The 13,726-nt window shown below is 34.2% G+C and overlaps 2 protein-coding genes across 5 annotated transcripts; one reads left to right on the top strand and one right to left on the bottom strand.

Annotated features, from left to right (window-relative positions):
• The first annotated feature begins 289 nt into the window (after positions 1-289).
• Positions 290-3,716, top strand: LOC137835800 (Basic-leucine zipper (bZIP) transcription factor family protein). Its single transcript, XM_068644475.2, has 5 exons — positions 290-469; positions 560-1,281; positions 2,413-2,545; positions 2,640-2,724; positions 3,066-3,716. Exons 2-5 carry the CDS (start codon positions 623-625, stop codon positions 3,476-3,478), a joined length of 1,290 nt encoding a protein of 429 aa, XP_068500576.2. The 5' UTR covers positions 290-469; positions 560-622; the 3' UTR covers positions 3,479-3,716.
• An 899-nt stretch (positions 3,717-4,615) lies between these two features.
• Positions 4,616-13,541, bottom strand: ETFQO (electron-transfer flavoprotein:ubiquinone oxidoreductase). 4 transcript variants are annotated; one of them, XR_016520830.1, is made up of 18 exons: positions 12,844-13,455; positions 12,649-12,725; positions 12,441-12,547; positions 11,780-11,861; positions 11,601-11,709; positions 11,223-11,269; positions 11,057-11,131; positions 10,757-10,873; positions 10,498-10,566; positions 9,788-9,880; positions 9,069-9,182; positions 8,584-8,708; positions 7,494-7,543; positions 7,311-7,377; positions 6,738-6,817; positions 5,936-6,064; positions 5,780-5,846; positions 4,616-4,834 (listed from the first exon to the last, which is right to left on the bottom strand). XR_016520830.1 is itself a non-coding variant. In XM_068644474.2 (18 exons), exons 1-18 carry the CDS (start codon positions 13,229-13,231, stop codon positions 4,751-4,753), a joined length of 1,869 nt encoding a protein of 622 aa, XP_068500575.2. In that variant the 5' UTR covers positions 13,232-13,541; the 3' UTR covers positions 4,616-4,750. The 4 variants fall into 4 exon arrangements, 2 of the variants coding, with proteins under 2 accessions (XP_068500575.2, XP_090158220.1); XR_016520831.1 differs by having other exon boundaries at positions 9,069-9,155; XM_068644474.2 differs by having other exon boundaries at positions 9,069-9,171; positions 12,844-13,541.
• Positions 13,542-13,726: the final 185 nt, after the last annotated feature.

Genomic DNA, 13,726 nt, shown 5'->3' with positions numbered 1-13,726 from the left:
TTATATAATAAAAATTTGAATCACATCTAAACAATTAAAATGTTAATTATGATAAGGTAATTTTCAAATTAAAGTTGAGTGTTTTATAATAGTTTTATCTTTAAAAAATGTTGGAAGAAATAAGAAATATATAACTGATTATGATCTCGACTTGAATATCGTGAGACTATATTTGAAAATTTTATTATTATTAATATAGTTTTAACAAAATTATATAATTTTAATAGGGTAGAGAGAGAGTTTTATTTATTTATTATTTAATCTGATTACATTCCGACATTTATTTATTAAATATTAGTGTATGAGAGAGTATATGTAATGTATTGTCCAATGCCTTAATGTCTAATGTCTTGAGCTGGAAGCTTCGCTTTCGTTCTCTCTCTTTCTCTCTTTCTCTCTCACAGATCTCTTAGGGTTTTCACTTTCACCGTTTCTGCTTCTTCCGATCTTCCACCATCTTCGCCTAAAGGTACCACCCTGCATTTCCTCGTTAACTTCAAACTTGTTTGTTTAATTGAATTCGCCGTTTTCATTTTTCTTTCTTTTCTTCTCTAATTAGATATTGCTAGCTAGGGTTTTGGAGTAGTGGATTAGACGGATTAAGATTAAGGATTCTGTCTGCATGGATAAGGACAAATCTCTAGGTCACGGTGGAGGTTTGCCACCTCCCTCGGGGCGTTATTCGGGTTTCTCGCCCACCGGAACTGTGTTTAGTGTGAAATCTGAGCCACCGTCGTCGTCGTATCCGCCACTGGCTCCGGGAATTTCCGCGCCGGAGTCTAGTGGGTTTAGTCATGATATTAGCAGAATGCCCGATAATCCGCCGAGAAATAGAGGTCATAGGCGTGCTCATTCCGAGATTCTTACCCTACCGGATGATATTAGCTTTGACAGTGACCTTGGTGTGGTGGGAGGTGTCGATGGGCCTTCCTTCTCCGATGACGCCGAGGAGGACTTGCTGTCCATGTACCTTGATATGGATAAGTTCAATTCGTCGTCGGCGACGTCAACGTTTCAAATGGGCGAACCGTCTAGCGCAATGGGAGCGTCGGGTTCAGCATCAGGGGCACCCACCTCTTCTGCCGAGAATATTGCTGTTGGTACTCATGAACGGCCCAGAGTTAGACATCAGCATAGTCAATCCATGGATGGATCAACTACCATAAAGCCTGAGATGCTGGTTTCTGGTTCCGAAGACTTGTCTGCGGCAGATTCCAAAAAGGCAATGTCAGCTGCTAAGCTTGCTGAGCTTGCCTTGATTGACCCCAAACGTGCGAAAAGGTACGTCTTACAATTTCTTGGTGCATTATTTCTTGTTCATATGTTGGGTGATTAATCAATTGTAAACATCATGTTTAGCACACCCATTCTCGAATCCCTTGCATTTTTGTTACCTCATTTCTTGTTAGGGCTAAACTTAGATGCAGAACCATAGGGTGGTACCTCGGTAATATGAACTCACATTTAAGGGAATACTTTATTACCCAGATTAGTGAGGTGAAACTCCATTGTTGATGGGAGAACAACACAAAATAGTATTTATGGTACTGCAGCTAAGTTTTGTTTTTCTAGTTAATGCTGCTTTGGATAAAATAGGAACTTGGGATTTAAAAAGTTTTCTTTTATATAACATGCTAGAATGAGATGATGTACAGGAATTTTTTAACCAGGACAATAAATTTTTCTAAAGTTAGAGATGTGTACTTTTAGAAGATAAGAGGCAGTAGTTACAATTGTTGATTAGAAAATCTATGCTTGAGGTTTTAAGTTCATTTTTTATTATTTATACATATATTTCTCACAATCACAACAAATGACTTTATTCATCTTTGGAAGTTCGTTCACTTTCACACTTTATAAGAGTAGCCAAGGTCTTTTCACGAATAAACTATTAATTGCTGTATATTTCGATCCTTTGTGATTGTCTGATTGATATTTATGTGCATTTGTCTTTTGAAGAATGACATTATGTATCTAGTTAGTTATCATTTCTCTTTGTGTGAAACATGCATAATAGCTGGTGGGCACTGTTAAACTCAATATATCAGAGGAAATAGTGAAAGATGGGAAGGCTTAAAGGTGTCAGTTTGTTTGAGTCTATCCTGTTGGCATATCTCTAATCTGCTATACAGAAGACCATGTTTTGGAAGTACTGGCACAGTACGTTACTTTCTAAAATTGTATTTTGGATCATGACTACTCTGTTTAAAATGTCCCATTTTTGGCCCTTTCGATCCTCTGTCCAGTGGGCCACACTAACACCCCTTGAGGGCATATATGCAGAGTCTGCTCATATTCCTTTAGTTGTAAATTGACATATCTGGTTGTCTGAATGGACCTATTTTGTATTATCTCTTGCACCTGAAAAATGGAATGACAAACATGCAAACACTGCTTTTAAATGTGTATCAGGATATGGGCAAATAGACAGTCTGCTGCGCGTTCAAAAGAGAGGAAGATGCGGTACATTGCTGAACTTGAAAGGAAGGTACAAACATTGCAAACGGAAGCAACATCTTTGTCTGCACAATTAAGTCTCTTGCAGGTACCGTGATTTACTACTGTATTACCATTTCACATTCCAATTGAAAATCTATTGGGAGGATTATCATTTACACATCATTGTTGATTATGAGCAGAGGGATACAAATGGCTTGAATTCTGAGAACAGTGAACTGAAGCTGCGGTTACAAACCATGGAGCAACAAGTTCACTTGCAAGATGGTAAGATCATACAATTGTAAATTTTTCTAAAGCTAGTGCTGATCTTAAATTTAACAATATGATCATTGAAAATATCTGTTGGTAAACTTTATGAAACAATATGATCTTTGTATGTAATATCTTACTTGCAGTGGATTAATACATATACTTGTCTTGGATGAAATTGCATTTTAGTGTATAGCTGGCATCTAAGTTTTGTTGTTGGGTTTGTGGTTCCCTGTATGATTAAAGGTGAAACTTACTGTCTTGCGTGAAATTTGATATGTAAGTTTTGAGCATACGGAATCTTTATCTTGTTTATCTCTAATATTAAGAAAATTAATTGAATCTTTTTCTTGTAGCACTAAATGACGCATTAAAAGAGGAAATTCAGCATTTGAAAATACTGACTGGACAAGCTATGCCACCTAATGGAGGAGGACCTATGCTGAACTTTCCCTCTTATGGAGGGGGGCAGCAATTCTATCCTAATAATCATGCCATGCACACCCTTTTAGCTGCACAGCAGTTTCAACAACTCCAAATTCATCCTCAGAAGCAGCATCAGTTTCAGCAGCTTCAGCAACAACAAATGCTGCAACAACAGCAGCAACAGCAACAACAACAGCAACAGCAGCAGCAACAGCAGCAACAGCAACAACAGCAGCAGCAACAACAATCAACCGACTTGAAAATGAGAGAAGCTTCACCTACTCTATGTCCCAAAGACAATGCGTTGTCAGATGTAAATCCTTCAGGAGTTAAGGACTGTTGAGAATTTAGACTGTTTATTGTCTTTTCTGTTCTGTTGCCTTGGTAGATTCCCCCTTGTCTTGTGTCCTAGTGAGTTAGATAATGGGCTGTCATTTTTTCATTCTTAAACAGTACAAATGGTCCTAGTTAGGGATTGAGAATAATACGTTTGCATCTTTGCTATTGTGTAACACTAAAATTCATTGATACTTGGTTAATTTCTATGGATATAGAGGGGTAGGTAAGGTTCATGTGGTCCAGTCTGCTGTCAGTTCCTGTGGCGTACAACTACATCAAAATAGGCTAACTTCTGTATTGTTGAGAAAGTTGGTGCAGGTTGTCCTGAGGAATTGTCTTCTTGTAGACCAACTTGTCACCGGAGGTACTAAGGAGATTTCGAATGTTCATTTGAAGCTCCATTTCTGGCTTCCTGTGAAGGAAGTAACTAAAAGAGGTCGTAAATAATCATTTGTTGAAACAAAGGGGGCCTAAACCCTACTAAAATCCATTAGGGAAACCAACAGTGTTACCATTCGCAGGCTTCGCGATAAACATATATCCAGTGTAAAGAAACAGCTTTCCCCTGAATGAGAGGATTTGCACACAAGGAAGAGTAATGTTCTTTTGCAACCTAACTTGAGAATAATAGCTGCTAATAAAGTGCCTACAACAACAATCACGATTCTCAACAGCTATCTTTAACATAAATTTGGAATTTGAGCCGTCAAAGATGAATGGCAACTTACTTGTACTGTTCAAGTTAGAGTTACGAAAATCGAATGGTTATACAATTAGTTTGCTTGATGCTTGATATGGAAATCACAGGTTAAACTGTTTGCTTTTTTCATCACTTGAATTGTTTAGTCATCATGAAATTTTTAAAATGTTTAAAATTTAAATTAAATTAGTGCCTTTATTAAGAAAAAGAGTGATTCTTGGTCCAAATGAAAATGTTCAAGTTGCAAAAATACATTAAGTGGGAACATATGCTAAATTAAAAAGGGTAATTGAGCGTTAATAATTTAAGGAACGATTGTGAAAAAGACTTTGATGAAATAGCTGCCAAGTGAAACTGAAAACACGCAGCTACGTGCCCTAAAACAAATGACGGCAAGGATAATCGCATATTTAAGGATGAAAAATACTCCAGAGAAAACAATTTAATAGAATAATTTAACGATCTAATTCATTTTATTGCTGCAAATATTCGTTTAATGTGTACCTTCCAACTTTTGGGGGAGGACATAAATATAGTGAATAAAACAGAAACGCATGGGATGACTACATTGTTGATCTACATGACTGAGTATCCTGGACCTCCACCTCCTTCAGGCACTGTCCACTCAATGTTTTGCTTTGGATCTTTGATGTCACAAGCCTGTATATTAAAGATCTGAATTAAACCGTGTAGGATACAAAGATAAACACCTAAACGTATATCTAAAAAGGTTAAAACCTGCCAGATCTCATCGAAGTATACACATAATAAATAGACACAGGTCATACAACATAGACTTCAACTCCGTTAAGCTACAACTGTTGTTAACAACTACAATTTCTCCCCTTTTACAGCAAATCCTATTAATAGTCATATCCGTGGTGAAGATACCATATTTATCCAGAATAGTAAAACACAATCAAAAGAAATACAAAATAAAGCAGATTATACATTGGAAAACTCAACCCTCAAAGTATGGGTATAACATTATTAAATAAGCAAGCCATCGAATCGTAATGGTAATTTTAGGTATTTATACGAGGACATAATTTCTCCATTATGAAACTGATTGTAAAACAAACAAATACTTCATGAGCGGCTGACTATATGATAATAATAACCATTGTTCAAAACAAATGCTATTTAATATTTAAGTTCACAAACAAGTTTGTATGTCAACTTCACCAGGGAATTCTAAAATCACAAATAAGCAGAAAAAGAAAAGGATTTAACCAGAATGCACTGACGTTAACTTTTTTTACACTGTCCTTTATTTATAAACAGGAACAAATTCTCTCCAATGAAAGAAAAAACAAAACAAATTGTTACAAACTCACGTTTACTATTTTAAACTAGAATTCCAACACAGAAATATAATATTATAATAAAATTATTAAAAGGCTATGAACACATGCAGTGGTAAAAAGTCACATTTAGAATATTTGTTAATTGTTTGATAATATATGCAAGTTTAGATGTATACACAACAGAAATAAGTTATGTAAATCTAGTACTATTTCTCAACTATTTAGTGCTATATCTTCTTGAGCATATAATACTAATCACTAAATTCAAGCAATCAACGAAATTGGTTTAAAAGTTTACCTTGCAATGTAAGCAATTTTGTGCATTAATTTGCAATTTCATCTGATTCTTCTCATCGGCAGCATATCTGTAATTGGGAAAAATAAATGAGTATGAAAAAATGATTAAAAAACTGAAAATTCTTTCAGAAACCAAGCTTTAGTAAATAGGCATTACTCGTATACTCGTGCAGGACAATATCTCGATTCAGGTGCAGCATACACTGGTAAATTTATAAGCTCGGGACTCTTCGGGTCTCTCAAACGAAGATGAGGAGGTTGATCATGCTCATGATTTGTGTTGCTCCTGTGAACAAACTAAATATAAATGCCTATAAAGCAAAAAAATGAACTACAAACTTTATTTGTTGACTAATAAATCAATAATTTCCGCCATCATTTAAGGCCTTAAACAGAGTTGACACAAATTATTACTATATAAATCCATGAACATTGATTTTATTTTTCATTCACAATATAAAATGAAGTGCCATGCCATCTTATATAACTAAAGTGGTTCTTACACAGTTGAGTTTACCCTCTAACTTTAACTGGATAACATTGTAATAGAAGAAGATATCACCCAACTCGAGTATCAAGCCGATTCATAAATGGGCAGAAAGTTAGCACTTTCTTATAGGATGAGGTGGAAGAAGAAATAGAAACCTATTTCTATAAGAAAAAATAGAAATAGTATTATAAAGGATTAAGTGTTTTTTTTTAAAAAGGATATTAAGTGTATTTAGCTATATAAATTAACTATTTGAATGCCACTCTCACTATGTTCTCTCCTTTTGTTAATTTCTTTTAATAATGTATTATTCTGGTACAAGATCAGAAATTCAACCATGTAACTGTCTATTTTAGAAACTAACATCAAAACAGCCTTGCTACCTTCCTCTGGTTTAGTTCTAATTAAAAATTATTGTTTGTTTCAACTCTCAACAGTAAGCAACGGAAAGGAGTGAGTCTTCGAAAACCTGTGCAGAGACGAAGGTACATCAAAGGACAAGACACCATCAGCCTTTGGATAGTGAATAGGAGAATGAAACCGAGCAGCCTGCATAAATGACAAAAGATATATAAATATATTACCCTGACATGCTAATTGCTATATTTGTTATTATTAGACAACAAAATGTACGAACAAGAAAAACAAATAGAATAAGCAAAGGTCACTAATATTTGCATATTCAATAAAGAAAGACTTCTAAAAAAACCTTTTCGATGGAACAAAAAGAAAACGCTTTATAACATATAAGAGGTAACAGGGAAAAAAAATCCTTGAAAATTATGTCATTCTTCTCCAACCATTCATAACAAATAATGGGATGTATTTCACACTACCAAAGAACCATGCCCTTTTATTCCATCCAGAATATCTAAATAAGGAATGAAATCTTACTCCAACTATGTAATTATCATGCATAATTTAAGATGTGAATAACAATCACCAATTGCATTATAATATAATCACTTTTCAAAAGAAAATAAGTAAAACTACACTATTTTTTTTTATGTGTACACCTAATTCCTTGAAAAATGTTTCTTACATTTGTAGCTTCATGATCAGGTTTACCATGCTTCAAAGTAAATGAGTGCCTCCCCTTGAATATGTAACTGAGAGGAATAACACAAGGTAGGTGAATTCTCAAGATGATAAAAGAATTGTAGAAAAGACTAGTCTACAGTGTTAAATGGCGAGGACAGAACACTTGAGAAAAGTTAGATCTTACTGTTCCAGACCACTTAAGGCCAATCCTGGAATAAGCCCGTATTCAAAGGCCTACAATGAAATATATAATTATAAGGGCAACAAGTAAACAATCTAAAATATATCATAATTTCTATATCAACAAATGAATTAAGAAAACTAAGTGGGATTAATAATAATAATCATGCATTGATCATTGTATTATTAATTTAGAATTTTGGAAAGTAATACTTTTAAGGATTTTTTAATCTTTATACATAAAGTAAGTCTCATGAGAACCCTACTCTTTTGCCGCCTATGTTAAGAGCATAAATGACTTTTCATATGATAATGCATTTTACTTCTTTCAGATTTTCATGATATTTTTGCCTTTCTTAAAAACCATTAGCAAGCCTGTGTCAGTTCTTACAAAAATAACATTCCCGCCTTCTGCAAATCTCCTCTCTATTATACACAGACAATACTTTATCTCAGATTTAGTTTTCACTTTTACTATCATTATTATTTTAAAATCAAACTAATACGTATTTTGTAATTAAATCATATCTTTGTAAAAAATAACTTTAAAGTACCAAAAACCGAAATTAAGATTATAAATATCTAATTCCTTTGTATGATATTTTATGAAATACAAAATATTAAATTAAAAATATTTTAAAAATTAATGAAAATGTAAAATTGATATTGTTGGTAACGAAAATAAGTTATAACATTACAATATATATTTGAATTTTTCCATTTGACTAATAATTAGGGTCAGATTTTCCTGGTTTATTAGAAGAAGAAATCCACGATTTTTCGGGATTTTTGCATGGGATCCTGACTGGAAATCCAGGTATACTCAGTTCAAATAGAACTGTAATTCATCTAATTTTTGCTATGAGAATTAATATCGTTATTTTACAGCAATCTTACATTTATAATGGTATAATGTACTCTAGATGTTAGCAAACTGATACATAGCCATCTAATATTAGTTTATCAGCTCAAGGTTTCCAAATGAAAGAGAAAATCACCATAAAATGGAATTTTTCGGTAACCTTCACCAAGGATGTAAGGGAGAGACAAAAAAGAAAATAAAAACGAAAATGGCAACGAATTGCTTCACTAACCGGCCGATAGTTCCGAGATTTATGTAATTCTTCCCAAATCCATGAATTCCTCAAAGAATCCCAATATGTATCCATATCTACGCCTTCATTAAGTGCACTAAATGTAACTTCGGCTGCAAGCATTCCTACAAAAAAGATGTATTAAATACATGTATTATTAACTATGAAACATTGCTATTATCATGTCATATGGAGATAATGATTAAGAATGAATTGATGGGATCACTTAACAAATGCAATAACCAAGATGGCTCTAAAAATGTGTTAAATCCTTAAAATTGCAGATCAAGATTTTACATCCATGTCAAGTACTGATTAATTTCTTGAAATCATGAATATCCCTATATATTATGATCATTGAAATTCTGAAACATTAACTGTAATGCGAGACTCCTTTAACCAAAACTACAAAATTAACTTCAGTAGAAAAATATTAATTAGTAATATGCTGAAAAATCACCCAGTAAAAGGGAGTGAGCCCCTACCTGATTTCATTGCTGTGTGAGTTCCCTTTATCTTAGGCACATTCATGAAGCCAGCCGAACATCCAATAATTGCTCCTCCAGGGAAAACTGGATATGGGATAGACTGAAATTTAACTATAATCACATTTATATCTGTATAATGTGGAATGAGTAAAGAAATAATATACTGCAGCAAATAATAGTTAATCAACCAACCAATAAGATAATAAACAGTGAACTAGCCTCCCTTCTATAAAAGCTATCTCTTCATGGGTGTAAAACATCATTGTCAACAACAAAGACATTAACCGACCCTTACATCATTGTAACAACAAGTAGATACATTGCCCAAGACAATGAAGCACAACACAACCATTTAAACAAAGACCGCTGTTGGGGTCAGACACAGTGAAACACTTCAGAAGTACTTGGATGTCTCTTGGACAATTTAAACTTTGTTGTGTTGTAAATTGTAATGTTCAATCCTGTTTTGCGTTTACCCAAGGATCTTTCCAATCTTAACTTCTTAATCTTCCACCATATACTATGCAATTTTACAAGTGAAATCTTAGAAGTTAGGAGTATTCATTACCCACGCTTCATTTTTGCTAGTACATCTGTAGCACTGGCGCAACATGTCATGAGTCTGGCAACATGTGGTACAAAGATAATTTTTCTCTACATTCTTTTATTTTCCTGTTTACTGCATATAAGAAAAGGGACAGTTATTATTGATGTACCTGAAAACCACCTTCATTTAAGGTGCGAGCTCCATACTGAATAACTGTTCCGCCTTCCAGAAATGGTTTAATTGCAGGATGATGCTTAAGTTTCTAGTGAACCAAGAGAAACAAAAGGGGAGAGAGAAGGAAGGGTCAAAGAAAATAATTAAACAAGTGTAGGGATCAGGGATTCAGCAATTGTATGTAACTTCACATATTCTTAAACAGATATTGTATCAAAACAACAAACCAGTAAAAGTTTCACAAAAAGAACCAAAACATAATTGTTAATTTGGCTTGTCAGATTATACATAATAATAAAGTCTACCCACCTAATTGCTGGGGACGAGGGAAGAAACTTTTTTGCTTATTTTTTGCAGTTTTGAAACATTTTTTAAAACCATTTCACAAATATAATACTCAAAAATCAATCTCATTCAAAACGTACAAAGTTTTGAAAATTAACAGTAGAAAGATATTTTTTCATTCCCTTTTTCTGTTTTCTTCAAGTGCTTTGGGAATGAGTTATTTCATATTCTTGAAGTCGCTACTTGTTAGTATCCTTTATAAAATAAAAATGTTCTTTGAAAAATTTAAACAAGTAAATCCTTAACCTTCCCTTTTTATGTTTCCATTTAAAAAAAAAAATATGAACCAAGGCCAATACCGAGTAACTTAGACTAGAAGGCAATATTTTTTAAACATGTAATGAGAATGATAAAAATTACCTGAAATTCCTCATACGGATTCAAAAAAGGGTTTTGATAGTTTAAAGCAACCACAAGGCCTATGGATATCTGTCACAATAGTAAATGAAATTCTTGAAATGATGAATATATGTCAGAAAAAATGAATTAAGAAACTAGTGGGTGAAGTTCAACTTCTGTAGTTCAGTCAAAGTCTGCCAAAATAAATGCACATGACTCCTTAATAACTTATAAGATGATACTTATTAAGAACACAGGGGGCAGGGAAACAAAGTCTTACCTGATTATCTTTCATGTGATACAGAAAAGATCCTCCATATGTTTTATGATCTAAAGGCCATCCCAAAGTGTGGATTACAGCACCAGGCTGATGTTTTTCCTCATCAATTTCCCAGACCTAAGAGTATAATATTTGGTTAACGAAAACAGATACCATATTTGGTTATTAGAACAGTCAGCAATCAATTATTCTTCATTAATGTATTAAACACATAAGCACAATCCAGATAGATTGCAGTTTTTCACAAAAAAATGAAGATAATTTTTTTAAGAATTTCTTTATGAAACACATAAATTTTACCTCTTTAATTCCCAAAGCATAAGTCTGGTGTTCTGCACCTCCCTTCTCTCTTAGGTTGTACTTTTTCATTATTTTCTGTAAGAAACACGATTGAAAATGTTGCTATCAAAACAGTAATTGACAGGAAAACTTGAATCTGTTCAATCCTAAAATTTGATTTTCAAACCTCTGACAATGATCCTCGACATCCCTCAGCCAGAAGTGTTATGCGGCCTGCATGTGATTCAATATTTACAGTTAACAAGTAAACCGCATAAATATTTAAATAACCATTTGCAAAGGCATAAATATATCTCATTAGATATTACGAATATAAGTATGGTTCGTGAAGCTTATAAGGGAAAGCAGAGAAATCATATGCTCGGAGAGTGAGCAATGAAATCTAGCAAATGCACAGTGCTTCGTTTCATATTTAAGATATCACATGCAGTGACTGCGTCCAAAACTTGTTTCTATCAACAACTAAGTTTGCCACTCCCGTTCTCAAAAAAGATAGGAACAATCACAAATATGTCTGAAAGAAAGAAACATGTGAAGTGAAAACCTTTGATCTCGACACCACGTTGAAAATTCTCCTTCTTTGAACCATCTTTTGCAATTCCCATATCATTCGTTCCAATACCAATAACTTTGTCGTTTGCATCATACAATATCTGGCCAGGAAAAATACTTGTAAACCGCAACAAACGTGGACAAACAACATCCAAGAAAAAGCAGAAATACCTCATTAGCAGCAAATCCTGGGTATATTTCCACTCCTAACTCTTCAGCTTTTGCTCCCATCCAACGTACTAACTGACTTAGGCTGTAACAGATGGTTCAAAATAAGAAGCTTCTTCAGAGTGGGAGGAATACGTGAAGAAAAACATTGCAAACCTAAAGATATGCGAAGAAAAACATTGAACAATCTTGAACTTTTCTTCAATTAACAAGAAAAACATTAGAAAGAAAGTAAACAAGGAAAAAACTATTCATTGACTAAAACGTAAAAAAGAAAATTAAAACAATCTGTTGTTCTTCTAGGACTTCACATCATCAAAGACAGATTACGGTTTCTGTTCCAGATATATTCTCCATTTCAAAATTCTAATTTTGCAACCTTACGCTATGCCTATAGTACACTCTCCAGCAATTTTAGTTTCTAATGGAACGTACCAACTGATCGATAAAAATTTAAAACAATGATTTTATTTTCAGGGAATAAACATTATTAAGCTTGAAACCATTATACATCAATTTCCAAAGAGAAAAAAAACACAGTTGCAAAATTGGAGATTCATCAGTCAATCGAGTAAAAATCAAAATTCCACAAAATTGATTCAGCACGAAGCAAAAAAAATATAGCCTCTAGCCGTATGGAATGAAAATAGAATACTATAGAAACCTTATTACATAGTTGCCTTTGTTGCTGAAAGGAGACGGAAGCGAAATTGCACTACCTTTGGTCAGAAACCAAAACTTGTCAGAAGAAACAGGAGTAGTGATCGGAGCCTGCAGCAGATAAAACACAAAACCTCAGTTCGAATCATCAATCAAAGAACCTACAAACTACTTCGTAACACAATCGACAATTAAAAACAAACCGAACGCACCTCTTGCTCCTTCCACTGCGGGAGAAGCTCATTCAGTGCGCGAGGTTCAAAAACGTTTCCAGAAATAATGTGAGCACCTAACCGCAACATCACAGAAATCGCAAATATCAACGAAGACGCATTCACATCAAGAAATAAAGTCACATAAAAAAAAATAATGAAAAAAATGAATTAAGAACGTCAAACGCTACTCACCGACTTCGGCACCTTTGTCGAGGACACAGACAGTCAAATCGGCGTTTCTTTCGCGGCACATTTGCTTGAGGCGAATCGCCGCCGATAAGCCGGCGGGACCGGCGCCGACGATCACGACGTCATACTCGATGGTTTCCCTCTCGGACGAGGCGGTGCAGAAAGTCCGAGAAGTCGGAACCCTAGAACTGGAACGTGCAGGTGGCGTAGAGAATGAGAAAGCGAGGGAATAGCGAGGAGAAAATAGATTATGAGAATTGTTAGCATTGGGAGTGTGAAGAGTGGTAATATGAGTGTGAAGGCATTGTGATGTGGTGGTTGCACGAAGAAGATAACCGGTGCTGGCGATTTTGGATTTGGATTTGGAGAAGAGAGAGTGAAAGTTTAGCATGATGCAGTTGCAGGTTGGTTTGCTGCTACCACTGTCCTCACTCAACTTTTGATCATTTTTTTACATTATCATATCAGATACATGAGTTCGAATAGAGCACGTAACACGTTGACGTGTTCCAACACTTCTTCTACCACCATTCCTCGCGGTTCAACAATCTTTGCACATTCATTTCGTTACTTACTCACTATTATGGATATCAACAGAGAATACAAAAACAACACAGAACTCATTTTTCTTCCTCATTCATTCATCAAATCTTTCAACAAACATTTTTAACATTCTTTTCCTTTATTATATTTCTTCTCACATTTTCTTACTATAAAATAGAAAATCAATTAAATATTTAAGTTTCTAGTGTAATAGTGATATAAAGTATACATAATTTATATAATTAATCTTTACCCAATGATTAGAGTCTAAACAAAATTGGCTAAATTCTTCCTCCACCTCAATATCTTCTCCCTCTAACTCCATACATTCCCTCCACTTTTA

This window comes from Phaseolus vulgaris, chromosome 5 (assembly GCF_051622355.1).
Source record: "Phaseolus vulgaris cultivar YP4 chromosome 5, ASM5162235v1, whole genome shotgun sequence".
In the NCBI taxonomy this organism is placed as follows: Eukaryota; Viridiplantae; Streptophyta; class Magnoliopsida; order Fabales; family Fabaceae; genus Phaseolus; species Phaseolus vulgaris.
This window is presented reverse-complemented; position numbering and strand designations above follow the sequence as displayed.